This window comes from Plecotus auritus, assembly GCF_963455305.1.
Source record: "Plecotus auritus genome assembly, chromosome: 5".
In the NCBI taxonomy this organism is placed as follows: Eukaryota; Metazoa; Chordata; class Mammalia; order Chiroptera; family Vespertilionidae; genus Plecotus; species Plecotus auritus.
Window position 1 is genome coordinate 155,876,978 of NC_137776.1, and position 23,075 is coordinate 155,900,052.

Below are 23,075 nucleotides of genomic sequence, written 5' to 3' on the forward strand. Positions count from 1 at the left end.
GGGTTTTGATGGGGAGCTGAGATTCTTGAATTAGGTTTTGAAGGAAAGGCTGGTGGTTTGGGACTAAGGGTAGATCTGGAGGAGTTCCTGTGCAAGAAGCAGAGAGAGGCTTTTCTAAGATGGAGAATGTATGAGTCATGCTTTGGAGGATTTCTGACTTCCAGAGCATGCTTTGAAGTCTCCTCTATGTATTTGGGTTGCAGTGGTGTGTGCTCAGGGCCTGCAAGCCAAGGACAAGACAGGATCCAGTGACCCTTACGTGACTGTGCAAGTGGGTAAAACCAAGAAGCGTACCAAGACCATTTTTGGGAACCTGAATCCAGTTTGGGAGGAGAAGTTCCATTTGTAAGTCACAGAGGTCTTTGTCTTACTGATACTATGTATATTTGGGGAGCAACATTACATCCTCTTATTCTGGGCATGGCCCCTAAGGGGATGGGGCAGAGGCAGTGGAGAAAACCCATTTCTCACATGCTTTAATTGGGCAGCAGCCATTTTTTTCTGGTTTTCTTCTCATGGACTGTTGTATCAGGGTTACTTTACCCAAGCCCTATCTTAACTAGGGCTATTAACGGGGATCCTGGGCACTTCATACTGCTTTTTCTAGCATTAGAAAGATTTTACTAATCTTTCTAATATAATAAACCCCCATAACAATTATCAAGTTTTACTGATTTACAATATTACTAATGCTCAGTTACAGAACCAGGGACTGACCACCCTATTGTGTACCTCCCAGCACTGCCATCCTGCCTAGGAAAGGTTAGGCTATTCTGGGAAATGGGGAAGAAATGTCCTTGTCCTACAACTGGGTATTTCTGGCTTGAAGGAAGAAATCTGCAGTCTGGAGGAGTTTCCATTTCACCTAAAAGGACTCTGCTTTTCTTTCTGCCTCAGCTTCCCCCATTCCCACCCCAACTCCCACACCCACCAATTTTTTTCCTATTATCTCACTTTATTAGACTACTTTATAAGATAGTTAAGAGATGGTTGTTGAAAGCTTTAGTCTAGGATTTGGACTAATGTCTGGAGAATTGAGATGCTTTGTCACACCCCTAAGGCCCAGGACCAGTACTTGAAGTCTGGATGAGCTAAGCAGGCTGGCCATATAGAGACCTTCTGTTGGTTCCTTGGAGAACTCATGTGAAAAGGGATTGATTGGGGCCTAGTAAAATCACTCTCCAATCCAGAGGCAATAGTTACTGGGGGATCACTTGGTTCTTTGAGAATCTGAATGGTTCTTGCTTGAATCCTTCTTATGATTTATTCTAAATGAATTGACTCTGTTGTCAATTTTCCCACTTTTATCCATTTAGTAAACTATTCATCAGGCCTCTATTCTATACAAGACACTGTACATGATGTTTTGTATCTAGAAATGAATATAACAGTCTCTGGCTTCAAGAAGCTCATTGTTGGTTTATTATTTTATCAGTACACCAGTAGTTATACTATTATATTTTAATGAACATGCAAAGATATTATAAGAACACAGAGAAAGGAGCAGCAAATTTTGTCAAGTGCAACTTTGGGGTGAGGCAACAGGACCCAGAAAGCAACTGTTTGGGAAAGAGGTGGAGGGGGCCGGGACCTGGGCAAATTCCCTCTCCAAAGCAAACACCATAGAGGAAATGGTCATTCAAGTGTATATTAAAGAATGATAGAAGTTCACCAAGCACATACATAGATACATGGAGGAGATAGATAGAAAGTTAAGCAGATATGACAAGGTGGACATACCATGAACATTAACACCTTTACTAACTCTGGAGAGGGAACTAGCATTTGCTTCCTAGGGCTCTGTAGCATCTGTCCAGCTGTTTTCCTCTTGGTGCTGTTGATATAGCTAGCTGCACAGGAAATCAGAATTATTTCTGATTACTCTTCTTTCCCCTCTTTTTTTTTTTTTTTTCCAATTCCAAGGCAACAAGGACTGGATAATGATATATAGAGCCACCCAGGCTGAGGAATAAAGAGCCATTTGCTGGGATAGCTTGACTCCCTTGGAACTTTAGTACCACTGTTCTCTAACTCCTTCTTTGCCTCTGTAGGGCTTTAAGTGTAGTTGATGGAGCTTTGGGAGGGATTTGGAATGGGGGCCTCTGGGTCTGTCCCTAACAGAGCCTGCCTAATTCTGTCACAGTGAGTGCCACAACTCTTCTGACCGTATTAAGGTACGTGTGTGGGATGAGGATGATGACATCAAGTCGAGAGTAAAGCAGCGGCTAAAGCGAGAGTCTGATGATTTTCTTGGCCAAACCATCATCGAGGTTCGGACACTGAGTGGCGAGATGGATGTCTGGTACAACCTGGGTGAGGAAACAGGACCAGAGAAAGTTGGTGGGAAGGGAGAGAATGAATGAGGATCTTAGAGGAAATACTATCTACCAAAACTACCTCTCAATTGCTAAAACATACCTCTATGCAGAACCTGCCTTCCCAGTAGAGAACCGACCATGGGTAGAGATGGGGGACAGAGGAATGTGGCTTGAACTCGCTCTGGCTGGACATTCTCCAGATTTCAAGAAGCCCTTTAATCTTCATATCCATCCCAGTGCCTTTAGCTCCCTGTTCTTCGAATGGAATAAGAGGATTCCTATTGGGAATATGTGGGGTGTTTGTGGACTATATAGTCACTGGAGTGAGTTCAGCCTGTTAGGTGAACCCTGGGGTTAGTGCCTCCTTTTCATTGGGTTAAGCCAGAGCGGGAACTGTCCACGCTGTCTGTAGTTGCATTGGTGTCAATTTCCATCTTCTTTCCTTCCTAGAGAAGAGGACAGACAAATCAGCTGTCTCAGGGGCTATTCGACTACAAATCAGTGTGGAAATCAAGGGGGAGGAGAAGGTTGCACCGTATCATGTACAGTACACATGTCTCCATGAGGTGAGCCAGCCCTTGGTAGATGGGGTGCCAGAAAGCAATGCTGGGAGGGGCCTTTGATGATGAATAGGATTGCTAGATAGTTAAAGATTTGGAGCCTGTTTTTTATTTTATCCTTGGCTTACTATGCTACTACACAGCCCAAGTAACAGTCCCAGCCTCAGTTCTCTTTCACTCACAGCCTACTAGGGCCACAGGAGGAACTGAGCGATGACTTGAAGGACAGAATTTCTGTGAAACCCTGCACTTTACCACCAGATTTTTTAAAAACTATATTTAACTCCTTCCTTTGCTCTGTCTCCTGCAGAACCTTTTCCGTTACCTCACAGACATTCAGGGCAATGGAGGAGTCCAGATCCCAGAGGCCCGAGGAGACGATGCCTGGAAGGTGTACTTTGATGAGACTGCCCAAGAAATTGTGGATGAATTTGCTATGCGCTATGGCATTGAATCCATATATCAGGCCATGACGTGAGGCTCTCCTGGGGTTTTGGGATGTGGCTACTAACCCTTGGGGTGGCTAATGAAGGCACACTGATAGGGTAGACAGATCCTTAGCAGGGTAATATGCAGTGATCCATTGCTTCCCTCTCTGAACTAAGTGAGGTACATGTATGCCCCAAGGCAAAGAGGGTATGTGTATAAAGGGAGTGTGTTTATCAATGACTCAGGAAGAAGGTACAGTAGGTCCTTGGGTCATGTTGGAGATCCGTTCCTACGGCGTGAAACACAATTTTCGCTGTAAGTGGGAACCCACCTACATAAGCACCTATGTCATTCACATGGAGCACATACACAGCAGTAATGAAGTGAAACAGTAAAAAAAATTTAAAAGAAAGATAACAATTCCTGACCTTTATTTGTGGTAAATAAATAATAAAAAACATCAAGCACATATGTGCATATGTCGAAATGACGGGACTTTTTTTTTTTTTATAAATGGAGATTGTGACGTAACCATGAAACGACATACATCGAGTCTGATGTAACCCGAGGACTGTCTGTATTTGTCTGTCTACCCCAGAGTTCAGACATAAGAAGGGAAAAGGGCACAGGAGGGTATGCAAAGACAAACCTGCCTAAATATCACTGGCCTGAGGAGGTAGGGCATGTGTGCTCATGTATATGTGTGTGACAGACCAGCCTTCTTCGATTGGCGTGGATGTTGTAAAGGGCACTGAACTGTAGGGAAAGCAGCTGGAGTTGACCAAGACTCCTCCTATAATAGAAATTCCCATCTACTATGAGAAGTACAGTTTGTCTATTGGTGAGGCTGCACAGGAAGCAGCCCTAGGTAAGCAGAGGGTAACTGTTGCCCTGGCTGTGCTCATTTATTCTGAAATTTTATATTGCGTTCCTTCTATGTGCCACACATTGTGCTAGGTGCTGAGAACACAAAGATGAGTAAGATGGGGCCTCTGTGCTGGGGGAACTTATTCTAGCAGGAGACATAGACCAGTAAACAAACAATTACAATACAGTGTGATAAGTGCTGTGATAGAAGTAATCCCAGGGTATTATGAGAGCATCTGCATTTTAGGGGAGGCCTGTGAAGGAAGCCATTAAAGAGTTGACACTTGAACTAAATCTTGAAATATAGAAAAGGAGAGAGGGCACTTTTGGTAGGGCATTTACTGGTATACTTACAGAGCAAAGAACATTCAAGGAATTACAAGAAGTTCAGTATAGACGAAGAGAAGAAATATGGTGAGCAATGAGGTTTAAGACTGGCCCTCTGACATTCTTACTCTGTTCACTCACCCTGGATGATCTTATCCCAACCTGTGACCTCAACCACTACTTTTAGAATCAGGATTCCCAGGTCACTTTTTCCAGATCAGGCCTTTTCCTGAATTTCAGATCCACTTTCAGCTGCTTCCTGGGTATTCCCATAGGCATTGTAAATCCATCCTGCCTAAATTTCAAATCAATGCTATCTTCACCCAATATGCTTATCTTCCTATATTCTCTACTTGAGTAAATGGTATGATTTTCTATGTAGTTGTCCAAAAAAATTTAGCAGTCAGCCTAAACTTTTCTTTTTTACTTACTACTGTACTTTTAAGTCCCAACATCCAATTTCTAAAATCTCTAGTTTCTATCTCCTAAAAATCTTTTTAATCTATCACTATTACTATAGCTCAACAATAATGATAATGATGATAATAATAACTTCTATATAGCATTTCCTTATGTGTCAGACACTGGTCTAAGCCAGTGGTCGGCAAACTCATTAGTCAACAGAGCCAAATATCAACAGTACAACAATTGAAATTTCTTTTGAGAGCCAACTTTTTTAAACTTAAACTTCTTCTAACGCCACTTCTTCAAAATAGACTCGCCCAGGCCGTGGTATTTTGTGGAAGAGCCACACTCAAGGGGCCAAAGAGCCACATGTGGCTCGCGAGCCACAGTTTGCCGACCACGGGTCTAAGCATATTATAAATGAGAACTCATTTAATACTCATATCAATCCTATGATGTAGGAATCATTATTGACCATTTTACAGATAAGAAAACTGAGACATAGAGAACTTTAAGTAATTTATCCAAGGAGAGTGAATGGTGGGGGTGAGATTCAAACCCACAGTCTGACTCTAGAGTCTGTGCTCTTAACCATTTTTTTCTGTTCCATTTAGTGCTTTATTGCTTCTTTTCTGAATTATTGCAATAACTCCTCAACTGATCTTTCTGTCTTATTCTTATCTTTGTCCTAGTCTTCTCTTTCCAATTTATCATCAAAGGAACCTTTCTGAAAGACTAATCTGATTACACTATACTTTTGTTTAAAAATTTAGTATAGCCTTTAGGATAAACTCTTTTATTATCTATTCTCTACCTACTTCTCTTGCATTTCTTTGTGTTCCTCTATCAGACACCTTAACAGTAGCCAAACTGTTGTTTCCCAAACAAATCACTCTGTCATGAATATATTTGTCTTTTTATGCAATTTCCCTTTGTCTATACATTTCTCCATTTGATTAATTCTTACTAATCCTTTAAGACTTGTTTCAACCATCTCTTCTTTGGGAAGCCTTTTTCTAATCCTTCCAGTCCCGAACCATTCTGTTTTAGGTGATTTTTCCTGTATGTTTCTACAGTGTTTCTGCATAGCACACCTTGAATTGTTGACTTACTTTCTAATACTTTCTCTGCCTGGCTATCTCATCTTTGTGGGCTTTTAAAATCTTTACCTCAGGTTTATTGATTTTTTTTTTTTTTTAGAGAGGAGAGAGACTGAAAGGAAGGAAGGGAGAGAGGGGGGAGGGAGAGAAGGGGAAAGGGAGGAAAGAAGGAAGGAAAAGAAAAAGGAAGAAAAAAGAAAGAGAGAGAGAGAGAAACATGGATTGCTTGCCTCCGGTATGAGCCCTGACTGAGAATCAAACCCACAACCTTTTGGTGTATGGGATGACACTCCAACCAACTGAGCCATTCAGCCAGGGCTGGGCTATTACATATTTGGATTCTAGTACTTAGTACAGGGCCTGGCACATGGTAGGCATTTATTGAACATGTATTTGAATAAATAAACTATGAAGATCCTTTTATATCAAGGTGATTGGAAGCTTTATACACATCAGTGAGATCTTTTAATTACTTGGCTTCCCCTGCAAGCCCTGAAGAGTCTTTGAGGCTGAGGGTGCTGTTTTTCAGGCACTTTGCATGTTTGTCATCCAAGTACATGTGTCCTGGTGTGCCAGCAGTGATGAGCACCTTACTCGCCAACATCAATGCCTACTATGCCCACACAACTGCCTCCACCAATGTCTCTGCATCTGATCGCTTTGCAGCCTCCAACTTTGGGGTGAGTGTGATATAAAACATATCTACCCGTTATCAATAAAGTTTGAGTTTTCATGGTCAGTACTGTAGAGTTGGTTGATGAGCCTAAAATTCAGATAGATGCCACATAGATAGGTGAATTTGTTTCCTTATGAGTATGCAGACTATGCTAATAAACTATTCTTATTTCATTATGGATATGTTGACTTACTAATAGACTCTCCTCAGACACAGATAAATGAAAGAAAAATAGCATCACTATGGTTTGGGGGCACACCTGGACTCAGGTAGAACCTCTCTAGGCCAAGAGCGTGACTGAATCACCATGTTCGTTAGTCCTACAGGTCCACAAATGGATCTTTCTTAATATTACTCAGTCTCTCTCTGACAGATTCATACCACTTAAATTCATATGAGACTATTGCCTAAGCAAGGATATCAGTTTATACTCAGCCTATCACTTTTCTAGTGTCTGGACTGTTGTTGTTTTTTCTATTCAGGATGTGCTCTTTCCTATGTTAAGGTACTTGAGAAATTGAATCTTTACTCAGAATGTCACCTGACATAACTTCAATATAAACTAGATGAAATATCTTTGACCCACCACAAAAATGACCTCTTTAGGCATAAAATCACTGATACCCCCAAATCCACTAGGTCTGTTTATGGACCTAACAACTTTTTCTTGTTATTAAAGAGAGTTTTTCTATAGATGAATTAATATCATTGATTAAGCCTTTGTTTCATTATGTTATATCCCATTATATATTGACTTAATATCCAAAGATATCTATATATATAAAAGGCTAATATGCTAAGTGTCCCTCTGACCGGTTGCTATGATGTGCACTAACCACCAGGGGGCAGACGCGCCATGATGTGCACTGGCCATTTATAAAGAAACGGCACCATGGAGCTGGCGCCGACAAAGCAACACTGGGCTTCCCCCAAGTGGGACACAGGCCCCGCCACCACCCCGTAGCAACAGCCCACCAAATCCCAGCCAACGCTGCCAAAACTCCATAGTACAAAATGTGGCCCATAGCCCAGCCCAGCCCGAAATGGTGGCTGTGGGCACCGGGTAATGACATCACATAGCAACGTTCGGCTTTCTCTCCCTAGTGACTAGCCTCCTTGGAGTTTTTTCAGCCCAGGAACACGTCTTGCTTTATAGCCAAGTGCAAACATTTTACACTTTAACCAAATGTCTCTGAAGCGTTTTCCCATGCCTCATCTCATTTGATCCTCAAATCCTGGAGTAGGTAGATAGGAGACTTGGTAGAATCCTGTTTTCTTTTCGTTAGCCGGAAAACAGAGATTTAGAAAGTTTAGAAACTTGAACTGATTGAAAAGAAGTAAGAAATGGTGGGCCTTGAAAATGACTTCAGGTTTTCTCACTGCGCAGAATATAGTCAAACACTGCCACAGTTAAATGTTTTACCCTTAGTTCTCCCTGTGTGATCTACAATAATAATCTGCTTTGCATTGATATTTACTGCTGTGTTGCTGACAATTACCTGAAAGAGAAGTTGAGGTGCTTCAATGGGCTGGAAAAAGTTTAGCTAAATCAGAAAGCAGGTCTAATTAAGCAAGTTTATCTATAAATATATAAAGCTCTCACTGGTGCCAATCGCACGTGTGTGTTTCAATCTGTCATTGTCAATCGTGAATTTGGTTGACACTTCTATTATGGAGAAAGGGCAAATAGCGATATTAAAATATTTCTTCTAATTTCCTTTCAGTGTTCACAAATTCGTGCATTGGGCCTCTAGTATAATATAATCAATCTATGCATTCTAGGAGTGCTATGCCACACAGACTATAGGCATTTAAGTCCACATTTAATTATACTTTTCCTATAAAAATCAACTTTTAAATTAGTATATGTTATATAAACTGAGGGAAATGATGTAGATGTAGTTTAAAGAGAAATCCACTCAAGACTACGTGATCACCTTCCAAATACATTACTCTTTCTCTCTCCCATCATTACTGCTGGGCTGTGACTAACTCATCTGAGCTACCCCAAGATAAGTCAGGAGACCACAGACTAAGGAACAAGTTGGAGAATGTTTGGAGTTTCCCTTTATTTGACTAAGATGAGTTAGCATTTTAAATGGATGGAGGTACACTATCTGGTCATCTCCTATTGATGTGTATAGAAAGAGCAGTTTTCCCTCCCAGGGACTGCCTTTCCCTTTGCCAGTGTGAAAAGATTGCCCAGTTTGAAACAGAGCTGCTAAGAGATGGAACAGAGACCATCAATTTTATTTCTCCCTTACATGTTGTTATTCTCCTCATGAGGAGAGATGGGATGTGATGTGTCCCCAACTCAATGTCTCCTCCTCACCCAGAGGTGGTTCAGTTTCTTTATAGTTTTAGCGGCTCAGAAACAGATTATTTCTCTTTTTCTTTTTTGTTTCCCACTGTCAGAAAGAGAGATTTGTGAAACTACTGGACCAGCTCCACAACTCCCTGAGAATTGACCTCTCTACATACAGGGTGAGTGAAGACATGGCTGTGGGGCTGGGTAAGAGATAATATTAGCTCAGTCTAGAGAGACTGTACACCAATCTTGGCTGTAAAGATTGAAAGCAAGGAATATTGGTCTGCGTCATCACACTCATATGCATGGCCAATGCCACCGACACCTGTGGTTCTGCAAACTCCAAGGACCCTGCAGTGTGTAATAGCAGTATGTGTGGCTGCTTTTTAAAGACAGTTGACTTTCCAACCCCACTCACTTAACTCTACCAAATTGTCTTATGATAATTCTCATTAGGGAGTCCCCTGAGGATAATCTCTTCTGGAAATGCCCCTTTAAAAATTAGATAATTATGTTACCTTCTTGCATTATTCCATATCTCCTCATTTTTCAGGGGAGAATCCAGCTAAGGGAAGAGAGAGAGCAGCTTGGTTTGGGCAAGTAATTTGTAGCAGAAGTCATCTCATTTCTAGGATGGAGGGAGGAAATAGATATAGTAGGAGGGTAGGTACCTGGAATGGGCAGGACAGGGAAAGGGGCAGGTTTTCAATTCTTCCTAAGTTAAATCTTCTTAGAATGAATTCATTACTTGCTTTAAAGTGCTGTGAATTTCCAGGACAGGCAATATATCCACACTAAAAAGTAAGTATAAAAATAACCTCAAAGTAAAAAAAAAAAAAAAGAAATGAGATTTTAATGATCTGTACTTCTAGTGCCCTCCATTTGCACGAATAATGGAGAGTTGACTGTATATCTTATAGTTGGCATATAAGTAGCTATTTGAAGGTTTAAGTAAGTGGTTTTTAATATGGAGAGTGGCTCAACATATCCCTTCAGCTGTCATTGGCAGCTTCTTCCTAAAACTCATGTCAAAGGGCATGAAGTGAAGCATGGCCGGAACGTCCTAAGGAGCTCACTCCAAAAGCAATTCTGCTCAGAGCTCTGCCATCTGCTGGCTCCAGAACAGAGGAATAGCTGGAGCCCACTGTACAAGAAGTACCGGTCTTGGTCTGGAGTGTGGCTACACTTATATTCCAGGATATACAGTTAGATTGTAACTTTTGAAGAACTCACTATTTGGGTGTAAGAATCTTCACCCAAGAAAAGTGTGTGTGTGTAAGTGTGTGTGTGTGTGTGTGTTCATTTGTGCAAATGCACACACATTGCATGGGAAGTAGGGTTGGGGGAGGAAGCATTGCTTTCTGGGCTGGGGATGATTAACCCTTGCTTTTGGCAAAGGCCTATCTCAATATTACAGCTTTTTTGTCCATCTCAACTAGGAAAAATTCCAGTGGGTAGCAGTTAGGGAAGTTTTTTATTTCATTACTTCTGGAAGGGAAGGCTTTCATATTTCTCTGTTCCTTTCTTGCATTTGCTTGATTTACAATAGAATAATTTCCCTGCTGGGAGTCCTGAGCGGCTTCAAGACTTAAAGTCCACAGTGGATTTGCTGACCAGCATCACTTTCTTCAGGATGAAGGTAAGAGATGAATTGGTCTGGGGACTTGGCCATGGGGATATGGAAAATAAGAATCATTTGGCACAGTGTGAGGCTACAAGAATCATCTCCTCTAAGCCCACATTTCCATATATTTGTTCCCTCGGTTACTTTGATGAACACAATGGATCAATAAGGAAGGGCTTGGCAGTTCTCCCCATCAGATATCTTGGCAATTTAAATCCAGGGCAAGGTCCAGGAACCCATGGAGGAATGAAGGAATCTGGACTAGTTTAGAGGTAGTTCTAGGAGAAGATCCCACCCAGGTGAGCAGAACCCTGGGCCATATTTCTTTTCTTAATTGGCAGGTGCAAGAACTGCAGAGCCCTCCAAGAGCCAGCCAGGTGGTAAAGGATTGTGTGAAGGCCTGTTTGAACTCCACATATGAGTATATCTTCAACAACTGCCATGACTTATACAGCCACCAGTATCAGCTGGTAAGAGGTTCAGGATCAGGTGGAACCAGCTGTTAGTGGCTCTTGGAGCCTCAGCTTTCCTTTCCTTGGTTATGGTGGAAGGGAGCTCAGGACAAAGTCCCAGTGTTCTTGAGGGTGAGTGAGTTTTGTAGGATTTGAACCATTTAGACCATCTGAGACATTTGTGGATGGAAAGGGACCAGGTGTGACATAACTGAGTTGAACAACAGTGGGAACAGAAAGTTTTCGTTTAAGAAAATGAGTAAAATTTGAGCAATTTCAGAGGGTGAATTTGCAGTCCATCCCAGAGTCTTTTTTTTCTCCCCCAAGATTAATTTTATTCTGACTCATATGGATCTCTCTATGTTTCAGTCTCCTTCTTTAAGATCTATAGCTGTCTCTCTGAGCTACTGGCTAATAGAAATTTAACTTTTCCTTTGACCACTTCTCTCTGCACTGCATGGTCTTCTGAGATATATTGATCAGCTGAATATCACAGCTGGCCATGTCCTCTGAAAGGCTGCCCTATTTTGCCTATTTTATTTTATTTTTTTCACAGTTTTCTCTTTTTTAAATTCTTTTAAATAAATCTTTATTGTTCAGATTAATACAGTTGTTCCTCTTTTTTTCCCCCATAGCTCCCCTCCACCCAGTTCCCACCCCACCCTCTGCCCTTACCCCCCCACACACACACTGTCCTCATCCATAGGTGTACGATTTTTGTCCAGTCTCTTCCTGCACCCCCACACCCCTTTCCCCCTGAGTATTGTCAGTCCACTCCCTTTCTATGCCCCTGATTCTATTATATTCACCAGTTTATTATGTTCATCAGATTTTTTTATTCACTTGATTTTTAGATTCATTTGTTGATAAATATGTATTTGTTGTTCATAATTTTTATCTTTACCTTTTTCTTCTTTTTCCTCTTCTTAAAGAATACCTTTCAGCATTTCATATAATACTGGTTTGGTGGTGATGAACTCCTTTAGCTTTTTCTTATCTTTGAAGCTCTTTATCTGACCTTCAATTCTGAATGATAGCTTTGCTGGGTAGAGTAATCTTGGTTGTAGGTTCTTGCTATTCATCACTTTGAATATTTCTTGCCACTCCCTTCAGGCCTACATAGTTTCTGTTGAGAAATCAGCTGACAATCGTATGGGTACTCCCTTGTAGGTAGGTAATGGTTTTTCTCTTGCTGCTTTTAATATTCTCTTTGTCTTTTGCTCTTGGCATTTTAATTATGATGTGTCTTGGTGTGGACCTCTTTGGATTCCTTTTGTTTGGGGTTCTGTGCGCTTCCTGGACTTGTAAGTCTATTTCTTTCACCAGGTATGGAAAGTTTTCTGTCATTATTTCTTCAAATAGGTTTTCAATATCTTGCTCTCTCTCTCTTCTTCTGGCACCCCCATAATTCAGATGTTGGTACACTTGAAGTTGTCCCAGAGGCTCCTTACACTATCTTCATATTTTTGGATTCTTTTTTCTTTTTGCTTTTCCGGTTGGGTGTTTTTTGCTTCTTTGTATTTCAAATCTTTGACTTGATTCTTGCAATCCTCTAGTCTGCTGTTGGATCTCTGTATATTATTCTTTATTTCAATCAGTGTGTGCTTAATTTCTAGTTGGTCCTTTTTCATATCCTCGAGGGTCTTGCTAAATTTATCTGTGGTTTCTAGAAAATTCTTGAAAAACCTTATAACCGTGGTTTTGAACTCTATATCTAGTAGTTTGCTTTCCTCCATTTCTGTCATTTGTGACCTGTTTCTTTGTCTCCACATTTTGGCTGCTTCCCTGTGTTAATAGAGTAGCTTTGTGTGCTAGGTGTCCTATAGGGCCCAGTGGCTCAGCCTCCCCAATTACCTGAGGTGAACACTCTTGGTGCACCCCTTTGTGGGCTGTGTGCACAGTCTTGTTGTAGTTAAGCCTTAATTGTTGTTGGTATCACTGGGAGGAATTGGCCTCCAGGCCAATTGGCTGTGAGAATCAGCTGTGTCTATGATGGGAGAACTTCTGTGCTGGAGACACCCTTATGGGGCAAGACTTGCTTCAGTGGGGCTTTGGTGCTCACTGAGTCTGCCCCCTGAGTGTGTCCCTTATGGATCTGAGGAGTTGTAATCTGGATGGTTCCACTCTGACCACTGGGTACACTGGCTCTTGGATCTCCAAGGAGGTGCTAATTTAGCCTCTGCCTGAGGCCACCCAGCAGGAGCTATGGAGAGATCTGCAGATTCCTCTTCTTTATTTGGGGTTGGAGGTGCCCAGATGAGGCCCAGCTGTGAAGCAATGCAAGCTGCTGTGGGGCCTTGGGCCTTCTTTTGGATATTCTGAGTCTCTCTGACCCAGCTGCAGTTTGTTAGGTAATTTTAGAATGCAAAGGGCCAGACCATTCATATGCAGAGGCCTCTGCGCACAGCTTGGATGGGGCGGGGTCTCAGAGAATCCACAGGGTGAAGCAAACAGCTATGGCCAATCCTCAGCCCTGCCCTAAGAGGCCTCCTGGTCTCAGTGTCCCATGGTAATCGCTGCAAGCACCTCTGAGAGAAAGCCGCCCTCAAGTTCCACCCATTGCCAGACAGTCCAGTTTCTCCCCAAATGAGTCTGGGTCCCCAGAGTCTCACCCAGAACTGGAGTTCAGAGCAGTCGGGAGCTTGTGTCTCCCTCCTGATTGAGAAAGACAACCGCGTACTCAGTTGCCAGCCCTTTCTGTGCGCATGCCTCCATACCTCTGCATTTTACTTCCGCAACTCCTCTGAGTCTCAGTGTGCTTTTCTCTTTCCTTCTAGTTGTAGAATTTCCACTCAGCCAGCCTTCCTGTGGTTCTGGATGATGTCCGTTTTGTCTTTTAGTTGTAGTTTTGAAGTGGTTGTGTGAGGCAGCAATTTCAGATGTTTACCTGTGCCGCCATCTTCGTTTCTCCCACTATTTCGCCTATTTTATGCTGGCATCCTAACTTAGTACCTGGTGACTTTTTATATTTTTCTTGATCTCTTCAATAGTATTTTTTTTTCTAATTTCGAGTTAATTTTTGTGAGTGGTAAGATAGGGATCCAATTTCATTCTTTTTCATGTGAATACCCAGTTTTCCCAACACTGTTTATTAAGGAGTCTTATCTTTTCCCCATTGGGTGTTCTTGGCTTCCCAAGGCCTTTTCTTACTCAGCTAGGCAAGTAGCTTCCTAGATGCAGTTCTTCCTCATAAGGACATTCCAGGGGTTAAGGGAAGTCCTAACCCATTGGCAGTTAGGCCAACCTGAATGCTAGGTCTGTTCAGTAGCTCCTGCAAAACTTGAAGTAGCTTCTTAGAGCTGAGATGTGCATGCATGTGGCGGGGGTGAAGGCTGGGTTTCAGAGGAGGGCGGCTAGTGTGGGTCACATGCAACTAGACCTACTTAGTGAGACTGGAGGGGCTGCTTACTTTGGTCAAGGAGTCACAATACCTATAGCTTCTGAGGAAGTGGGGACAGGGATGAACTCTTTGTGTTCAAAGACCTCCCAATATCAGGGGCAGTCTTGTGGAAGACAGACTCTAGGAAGGGTACTTGATTCTAGAGGAAGGAGCTTGGAGAGGGGAATGAAAGAGGAAGATTAGAGACACTCTTCACATTCAACTCTGACTCTGTAACTATCTCTTCTGGAACAAGAAGCAGGAACTACCTGCCGAGGAACAGGGGCCCAGCATTCGGAACCTGGATTTCTGGCCCAAACTTATCACACTCATTGTGTCAATCATAGAGGAAGACAAGAATTCTTACACACTTGTTCTGAACCAGTGAGTATCACCCTACTTGGCCCTGTCTGGTTGGTGGTTGGTTTGTCCATCTGTCTAACAGCCTCTTTCTTTCCTATCTCTGTATGTTTGCAGTGCCACCTCTTCCTCCTGTCCGTCCGTCTGTCCCTCTGTCCCTTGTATCTGTCTGGGTAGCTGTTTCTGGAGACAGGTGTGGAAACCTAATGGGGGGCCCTGCCCAAACTGCACTACCCTCCCTGGAGTGAGAGTCCTCTGGGAATAGGAGTCCCAGGGGATCCAGAGACCATGTGTGTATGTGTCTGTCTGCTGTGAATAAAGTGGGCCACCTTATAGCCCACCTCTTTACCCTTCCTCCTCCAGCTTATTTAGCTTGGGCCTACCTTCCAGCCTCCACCTTCTCCTCTGGGCCTTACTTCCCTGTTTTTTGGGCATCCTTTCCCTGGGCCCACTTTGCCTGAGGGAATTCTCTGCCCCCACTTGCCCTAGCACTGACTCTGAACCCCCTTTTTCCAGAGTGAGTCTACCCAATGTTTCCTAGGCTTCTTGTTTCTTCAATATGACCTCTAAGAACTGGGCACATTAGCCTTGGAATCAATCAAATCAAATGGTTCTTGCCTTGTTTTCTGACTGAGGGTTCTTTCATCATCCAGGTTTCCTCAGGAGCTGAATGTGGGAAAAGTCAGCGCAGAAGTGATGTGGCAACTTTTTGCCCAAGACATGAAATATGCACTGGAGGGTAAGGGTGTGCCCAAGGCAGTGGGCTGCAGGCCCCTTGTCCAAGCACCTGGTTTGCTTTCTCTTTCCTCTCCCAGCAACTGCAAGTTCAGGGTGAATGGTACAGTGAGAAATAGAGGAATTCCATACATAGTGAGTGATAGGCCTCAGGAGGTCTTGGGTGGACAAAGCTTCAGCTAAACAAATAATGTAAATGGCTATAGGTTCGTTCCTTCAGCTTGAGAACAAGTGCCTGCCTAAGACTTTCCCAGCCCAGGAATCAGCTCCTCCCATCTGGGTGTTCACAAGTGGCCCACTTCCTGGAGAAGAGTTGTATGAAATTTATCTTTACAATGTTAACGAATCATAGACCCTTAAATACATAAATAGAATTCTTTTCTCACACTGGGGACTGCCTGGCCTGGCTTTCCTTGAAAGCTCTTCTATAAAGGGGATAGATGACGAGAACCTGTGATTACGGCCAGTGCTTCAGACTCTGGGCAAGCTATGAGTGTTTTGTTCTAGATTTTCCAGAAGGCTTTGGAGATTCAGCTGGAAATTATGGACACTTTCAAGTCCATAATGAGCATCCCATTTTCTGTAACATGATGGGCCTCTCATCTGGCTGTGTATCCATTGTTTCCAAAATGACTATTCTTATTTGCAAACGTCTTTGAGAGTTCATTTTTCAGGGTCTCAGCTTTGCTCTTGGGTCTTTCGGTTTATATCAAGATTCTGTTGCACCATGGCTGCTCAATGCAGTTTCTGTCAGCTTGGGTCCACTTTGGTTTTCCCTGTCTCTGTGTATTGTCATTGACCCATTCATGTCATGTACAACTGCTCATCTCTGCATTTTTTTTTCCTCACCCGAGGATGTTTTTCCATTGACTTTTTTAAAAAGAGTGGAAGAGAGAGGGAAAGACAGAGAGAAATATCAATGTGAGAGAAACACATTGATTGGTTGCCTCCTGCACGTGCCCTGACCAGGTTCTGGGCTGGGGAGGAGCCTACAACTAAGGTACATGCCCTTGACCGGAATCAAACCCAGAACCCTTTGGTCCACAGGCCAACACTCTATCCAGTGAGCCAAACCGGCTAGGGCTCATCTCTACATTTTTAAGCCTGCATTTAAGCTTCTAGGATTAGAAAAGCCCTAGAAAACTAACATCCCTCTCCAGTTCTGGTAGTCTCCCCACCAATCAGCATTAGCTCCCATATCCCTTTCTCATCTTCTTTACCAGAGGCCAGTACCTCACTTGGCACTTCCAAAAGCCAGAGCAGGAAGACTATAGGCCTTATCTGGGAGTCTGGCTTAGTCTCTTATAAAAGATTTAGGCTAGCCTCTTAGAAAACAGAGCATTCACTGGTAGGGGGAACATGGCTATGAGGAGGTGGTTGGGAGGAGCTGCCTAACTGGATCAGCTGCCTTGAGAAAACTCAGGCCTCTACTGCCAGGACTGACCCAGCTTTCTTCCCTATCACTAGAGCATGAGAAAGACCGGCTGTGTAAGAGTGCTGACTACATGAACCTACACTTCAAGGTGAAGTGGCTCCACAATGAATATGTGCGGGATCTGCCTGCCCTCCAGGGGCAGGTACCTGAGTACCCAGCGTGAGTCATCAAGTGGGCACTATGGAGGGAAGGGAAGAGGGCTTAGTGTGGGCATGGGGCCAGTATCCTCAATTTGGTTCAGTAAGCCAGTGTTGAGACCTGTTCTGGGCACTGCTATAGAAAGAGGAAAGTGTCAAACCATTTCCTACTTTCCAGAAGATCCCAGTCTGGGAGAGCTGTCAGGCATATGGTATATGCCAACAACTAGCTCCAGCCCCCAGTTCTCTTTTCCTGGCTGCAGGTGGTTTGAGCAGTTTGTCTTACAATGGCTGGATGAGAACGAGGATGTTTCCCTGGAATTCCTACATGGGGCCCTGGAACGAGATAAGAAGGATGGGGTAAGTCAGGGGCTTGGGCTGCACAGGGTTGAGGCCAGCAATTAGCTGTCAGCAAGTGTTCCTGGGCTTTGGTTAGATGGCTGTTCCTGCCCTGAGGAGTCCATTAGGAGGGTGGTTGAGGCCACTAAGCCACCCCTACTGGGAAGAGCCATTTTGAACCCTATGAACTTGGAGAAAAATAGTGGCTGAATTTGCTGACCCTGTATGTGGCCTTCCTTAGTTCCAGCAGACATCAGAGCACGCACTCTTTTCCTGCTCTGTGGTGGACGTCTTCACACAGCTCAACCAGAGCTTTGAGATCATCCGAAAGCTGGAATGCCCAGACCCCAACATCCTTGCCCACTACATGAGGAGATTTGCTAAGGTGACCATGACCCTCCCTTCCCTTTCCCCATACTACCACCATTCACAGCCTAGTCACAGGCCTGAGCTTGTGGTGGCCTTGAGGTGAAACCTGGGTTACCCCATTATCCTTTGTTCATGTCTAGGGTGGACAGATGGGTTTGTCTCAGTGCTGTTCCAGGGTTGAGAGGGAGCTTTGTCCTTTCTGTGAGATTCTACTTTACCTCTATGTTGTTTTGTTCTAGGATGAGAGGTATGACCTCTCAGGCAAGATCCTTGTCGGGAGAGCTAAGGTTTCCTTCTTTTTACCTTTTTTCTTTTCTCAGACCATCGGGAAGGTGCTGATGCAGTATGCAGACATCTTATCAAAGAACTTCCCAGCTTATTGTACAAAAGAGAAAATGGTGAGGATCCGGCCCTGGGACCCTTGAAGAAGGGAATGGAAGCCACTTGAATCCTTCCTTTTGAAGCTATTCTTAGAGCTGAGGGTGGGGTGATGCTCCTGACTTCTGATTCCCAGCAGGGCTTCGCTTGATATTGTGCTACAGAATAAGAACTTGACTAGGAGTTCATCTGAGCTTCCATTTGGTTCTTTAGCCTCTACTAAGCTAGACTTTTGCTTAGTCTCTTTTTTAATAGTAAAAAAAGAAACGTTGAGATATTCTAAGAGTTTTAAAGGATAACACCATGAACACCTGGGGCCCACCACCCAGCTTAAAAACAGAAACATTTGCTTCTAGTCTTCATTCATGGAGAATTGTCTGAATTGGTTCCAGATCTCAGTGCCTAGGGAGAGACACATGTAAAATCTGTCGTAATTTCCCTGTGGCTTTTGGAGTAGTGTGAGAAAGGGAGGAACCCGAGGCTGATGGGTTCTGTGCTAAAAGAAGCCAAGACTTAGCAGCTCCATCTGTCCCCAAAGCCCTGCATCCTGATGAACAACATGCAGCAACTGAGGGTCCAGCTGGAGAAAATGTTTGAGGCCATGGGAGGCAAGGAGGTAGGTCTTAGGGTTTGGGGTTGCTGTACTTTCCCTTTGTTCCTTAGCTTTCTGACCACAGAACTCTACCCTTTCTTGACTTGGTGTAGGCCAGAAGTTTAGCTTGGGGTCTGGGCTGGCTTGGGCTGAGAGATTTGAGTAGGCATTGGGGCAAAGGCCCAAGGAGGGAGGAGTGGGGACACAGGATGGGAGACAAGGGTAATTGAACCAAGCCAAGCCCACCTCCTGTGGATACAGTTGGATCCTGAAGCTGCAGACAGTCTGAAGGAGCTGCAGGTGAAACTGAATACAGTTCTGGATGAGCTCAGCATGGTGTTTGGAAACAGGTCAGTGGCCCCAAAACACATAGTCCTCAGAGCCAGATGTGGTTCCTGATGAATCTCAAAGCCCCTGCCCCACACCCATTCATCCAGCTGCAGATGTGTGGATCTTCCCTCTCTTCCTGTTGGTTCCCCCTATTGGAACTGTACCATGAGTGTTCTGGAGTAGAATCGAATAGCTGGTGCTACTCCAGGGACAATGTGTGTGTTTGGGAAGGAGAGGGTTGCGCTATGGGCACATGTGTAGTTTCCAGGTGCGGATTGATGAGTGCATTAAACAAATGGCCGACATCCTGGGCCAGGTGCGGGGCCCAGGGAATGCATCCCCCAATGCCAGGGCCTCAGTGGCTCAGGATGCAGATAGCGTGCTCCGACCTCTCATGGACTTCCTGGATGGCAAGTGAGTACAGTACTCAAGACTGTCCTCTGGGACAAGCAAGGCAGAGGAGCCTCTTGGGGAGGGGGGTTTTCACTCACCCACCCAGCCTTACCTGTTGCCTGGGCCTGCAGCCTCACCCTGTTTGCCACTGTGTGTGAGAAGACAGTCCTGAAGCGTGTACTGAAGGAGCTCTGGCGGGTGGTATTGAACACAATGGAAAGGATGATTGTTCTGCCCCCACTCACTGACCACACGGTAAGGATACTTCCCTTCAGCTTCCTTCTGCGGTCTCCCTTGCTTCCTGATCAAGTTTGGAGTCTTCTGCTTTTGACTGATTTCCTCTCTGCCCAGGGCACTCAGCTGATCTTCACTGCTGCCAAGGAGCTGAGCCATCTTTCCAAACTCAAGGTACTCTAGATCAGCAGTCGCCAACTGGTGATCCATGGACCACTGGTGGTCCGTGAGGTCCGAAGGGTTGGCGACTGCTGCTCTAGATGTGTGGAGTCCTTCTGAGGCTGGTGGGGGTAGGGGGTTGCCTGGAAGGAAGAAAGGAAATTTAAGCTTTGGAGACTGAAGAGGAGGGAAAGGAGAGTGCCATGTAGCTGTGGGTTGGCAGGTAAGGGCAAGATTTTCATGACAGCCCCAAGCTGACCTGGTCTGTTGCTTTTTCTGTGGTTCCAGGACCACATGGTGCGAGAGGAAACACGGAGTCTCACTCCAAAGCAGTGTGCTGTCCTTGACCTCGCCCTGGACACCATCAAGGTGGAGACTTCCCCTGCCTCCAGACAGTTTTACTACCACACCCTCTTGGCCCTGGCATTTCACTCTGCCAGACTAGGTGTCCCTCAGGCTCCTGTCACCCACATCAGAGAGAGTGGTTTTTATGTCCGTTTCTTTCTCTGCTATGTCTGTATTCCTACTTGGGAGAAACCAAAAAGGCACCTCCTGTGTGGTCTAGGGTGACTCACCATGGACCTAGAATACTTACTTATTCCTGGGTTCTGAATTGCATACATTCAATTTACTTAGCTCTTCATTACCATTCCTGAATATTTTCCACTGGGAATTAATCTTCCAGATCCTAATACCCCAGATCTGTCTGATATTCCCCTCTTTCGCTTACATATAAAGTCATTTGGGTTTTCAAAGGATTTTTTTCTACTACCCACTTCTTTATTCAATGAGACAACATGCACCAGACACTGTGTACTGTGAATGAAACAGAAAGAATCAATATGGTTCCTAGCCTCAAGGTGGTTGTAATGGTTATAAGGCAGGTATATGAGAACTGTGATTCAGGGCACTTGGGAGAGGTAGGTCATAGGTATAAAGTTCTCTAAGAATTCAGAGGGGATAAAAGAGCACTTCTGTCTACTCTCTGCCTGAAATGCTTCTGTCTCATATCTTTGCTTGTCCAGATAGATCTGTCCTTCAAAACCAAAATCTAGTAACATGGCCATCCCCTCCCTCTCCTACCAGAGACCCAAATAATACCCTTCACCTGAAAGATGTGACGCCGCCTGATCTTGTTGTTTACTGATTGACTTATTGTTCTTACCATCCTCTTCTGACATCTTTGTTGAACCTCAGATGTCATTTCTGAGGACAGTGTTGGGGAACTGCCTCTCTATAAGGGCATGAGGCAGTAGCAAGTACTCTTCTGTCTTTCAGCAATACTTTCATGCAGGAGGCAATGGACTGAAGAAAACCTTCCTGGAGAAGAGCCCAGATCTGCAGTCCCTCCGCTATGCCCTATCTCTGTACACACAGACTACAGATACACTCATCAAAACCTTTGTGCGTTCACAGACTGCCCAGGGTAAGACTAAGGGCTTTGGGTCACTGCCTCCCTTTCCTGATCTTTCTCTGCCCCCATGGAGTTAGGGTCTTCTAGCTTAGACCTTTCTAAGAGGTACTTCTTCATAGATCCCTTCAAACTCAATCCCCAGGATTTCTTGAAGAACCCTAATACTTACCCCTACCCCATACTCAATATCAGACAGGAGAATCACAGGGACCTGGAAAATGTGCCTGAGATTTTTATTGCCTGTCCAGTGCATGTTTATTGAGCTCAAGTAGTATACCTTGTTTAGTAGGGGAAAATCTGTGAGGAAGCCTAGCGAATGAGTGATTGAGACATTCATGAGGACTCATTGCTTTAGGAACCTTTGTTGGAAGTTGTCCTGGGCATAGAAAGCAAAAGACTTTCCAGATTCTCCAGCATGGACAAGAAGAAGAGGGGCAAACCATAGGAGAGTTGATGAAATGGTGGAGATCACATACATAGCTGAGCTCCAGCCTCATGGGTGATGCTAATGCACAGGGGACCCAGGAGGCTGGTTTTCTCCCAGTGACCTCCAGTCCTCAGAACCCCTCCCTGCTTCCAGTCAGACCTATCCATAACAAAACACATTTGCATAAACATGGCTAAATTCTGACTCTGACCTTGGAGAAGCGCCCTCCCAGGAAGGACCTTCAGGTGCATTTATTATTGTTTGTTCCAAGGAAACCTGGACATGCTTCCTGGGGCAGTGAAGCTGATGGAGGAGGGATTGGGAAGGCTTGGACCTTACTGAGCTATGGATCTGGAGTATAAAGTGACCTGAAAAGGGGAAGAGGAATCTAAGCAGTTAGACTGGACTTGATGGAAGGTGAAAAGATACACAAGACCTGCAGTGCTACATTTTTCATATCTGTTCTTATTTTAACTCTAGGGTGGGAAGAAGAGGAAGCAAAAGAAGTTATGAGCCTTACTTAAGGGGACAGAGAAAACTTTTACAGAGCTGAGTACATGTAAAGGTCCATAACATTAGGAAGGTTCTGAGTTAATCCAGAAGCTTTAAAAAAAACACACACACACACACAAAAAAAAACACACCAACAACTTTGAGCTTTAAGCTAAATATAAAGATGAGCAGAAGCAGGAATAGACAGATATGAGGTAAGAGTAGGAGTGAGCACTGCAGGGAGGATCCGAGTTTATATGTATATTTTCTACCCATTGCTTTATTACTTAAGAGCCTAGGAAATTAGAGCCTACAGCCTTTCTTTTTCATGCTCCACTGGACTTAGATACCTTCACTCTCTTATGATTTGATTGATCTTTGACCCATGAAGTCTGATTTGGAGTATTCAGGCACTGACCCCAGCTTTGTTACTTCTCTCTCCACCTTGCCCCATCTCTATGCTCCCTCAGAATATGTGTAGAGCTGCTCTGAATGGCTGTTAACTCCTTAGACCACTAACTGATTCTTCTTTCTCTGTCCTACTGCTGCTACTACCTCTTGACTTTCCTGTTCTCACTCAGTGCATGATGGGAAAGGTATTAGGTTTACTGCTAATGAGGACATTCGGCCGGAAAAGGGTATGTTATAAACCATGCAGATATGACCCTAACATTGCCTAACACTGTCACCTGTGAACTAACATGAGCTGCTTATTTTTGGAGTGGAGGTACTAGGTGTCAAAGTTCAGAAGCTCTATCCCAAGTTTGAGATGGGCATTGTATTCATACAGTCTGAGATGGGGTTAGCAATAGTCCTGTCCTTAGAATTATCCTTAC

General features: G+C 44.0%; 1 protein-coding gene across 14 annotated transcripts in view; it reads left to right on the forward strand.

Annotated features, from left to right (window-relative positions):
• LOC308249258 (protein unc-13 homolog B) overlaps nt 1-23,075 on the forward strand; it is a 159,182-nt gene that overhangs the window by 133,347 nt on the left and 2,760 nt on the right. For 3 of the 14 annotated variants that reach the window (XM_080670300.1, XM_080670299.1, XM_080670290.1), the window contains 21 exons: nt 204-345; nt 2,144-2,313; nt 2,769-2,884; nt 3,189-3,352; nt 6,536-6,686; nt 9,098-9,166; nt 10,540-10,629; nt 10,956-11,084; nt 14,702-14,829; nt 15,459-15,544; nt 17,008-17,134; nt 17,376-17,472; nt 17,693-17,836; nt 18,141-18,218; nt 18,737-18,814; nt 19,052-19,140; nt 19,382-19,534; nt 19,645-19,921; nt 20,195-20,275; nt 21,185-21,332; nt 22,821-22,877. In XM_080670300.1, coding sequence (XP_080526426.1) covers nt 204-345; nt 2,144-2,313; nt 2,769-2,884; nt 3,189-3,352; nt 6,536-6,686; nt 9,098-9,166; nt 10,540-10,629; nt 10,956-11,084; nt 14,702-14,829; nt 15,459-15,544; nt 17,008-17,134; nt 17,376-17,472; nt 17,693-17,836; nt 18,141-18,218; nt 18,737-18,814; nt 19,052-19,140; nt 19,382-19,534; nt 19,645-19,921; nt 20,195-20,275; nt 21,185-21,332; nt 22,821-22,877 — 2,574 coding nt within the window. Of the gene's footprint in view, nt 1-203; nt 346-2,143; nt 2,314-2,768; nt 2,885-3,188; nt 3,353-6,535; nt 6,687-9,097; nt 9,167-10,539; nt 10,630-10,955; nt 11,085-14,701; nt 14,830-14,922; nt 14,999-15,458; nt 15,545-17,007; nt 17,138-17,375; nt 17,473-17,692; nt 17,837-18,140; nt 18,219-18,736; nt 18,815-19,051; nt 19,141-19,381; nt 19,535-19,644; nt 19,922-20,194; nt 20,276-21,184; nt 21,333-22,820; nt 22,878-23,075 lie in introns of those variants that run through there. The other 11 variants (XM_080670301.1, XM_080670296.1, XM_080670291.1 and 8 more) reach the window with 9 other exon arrangements.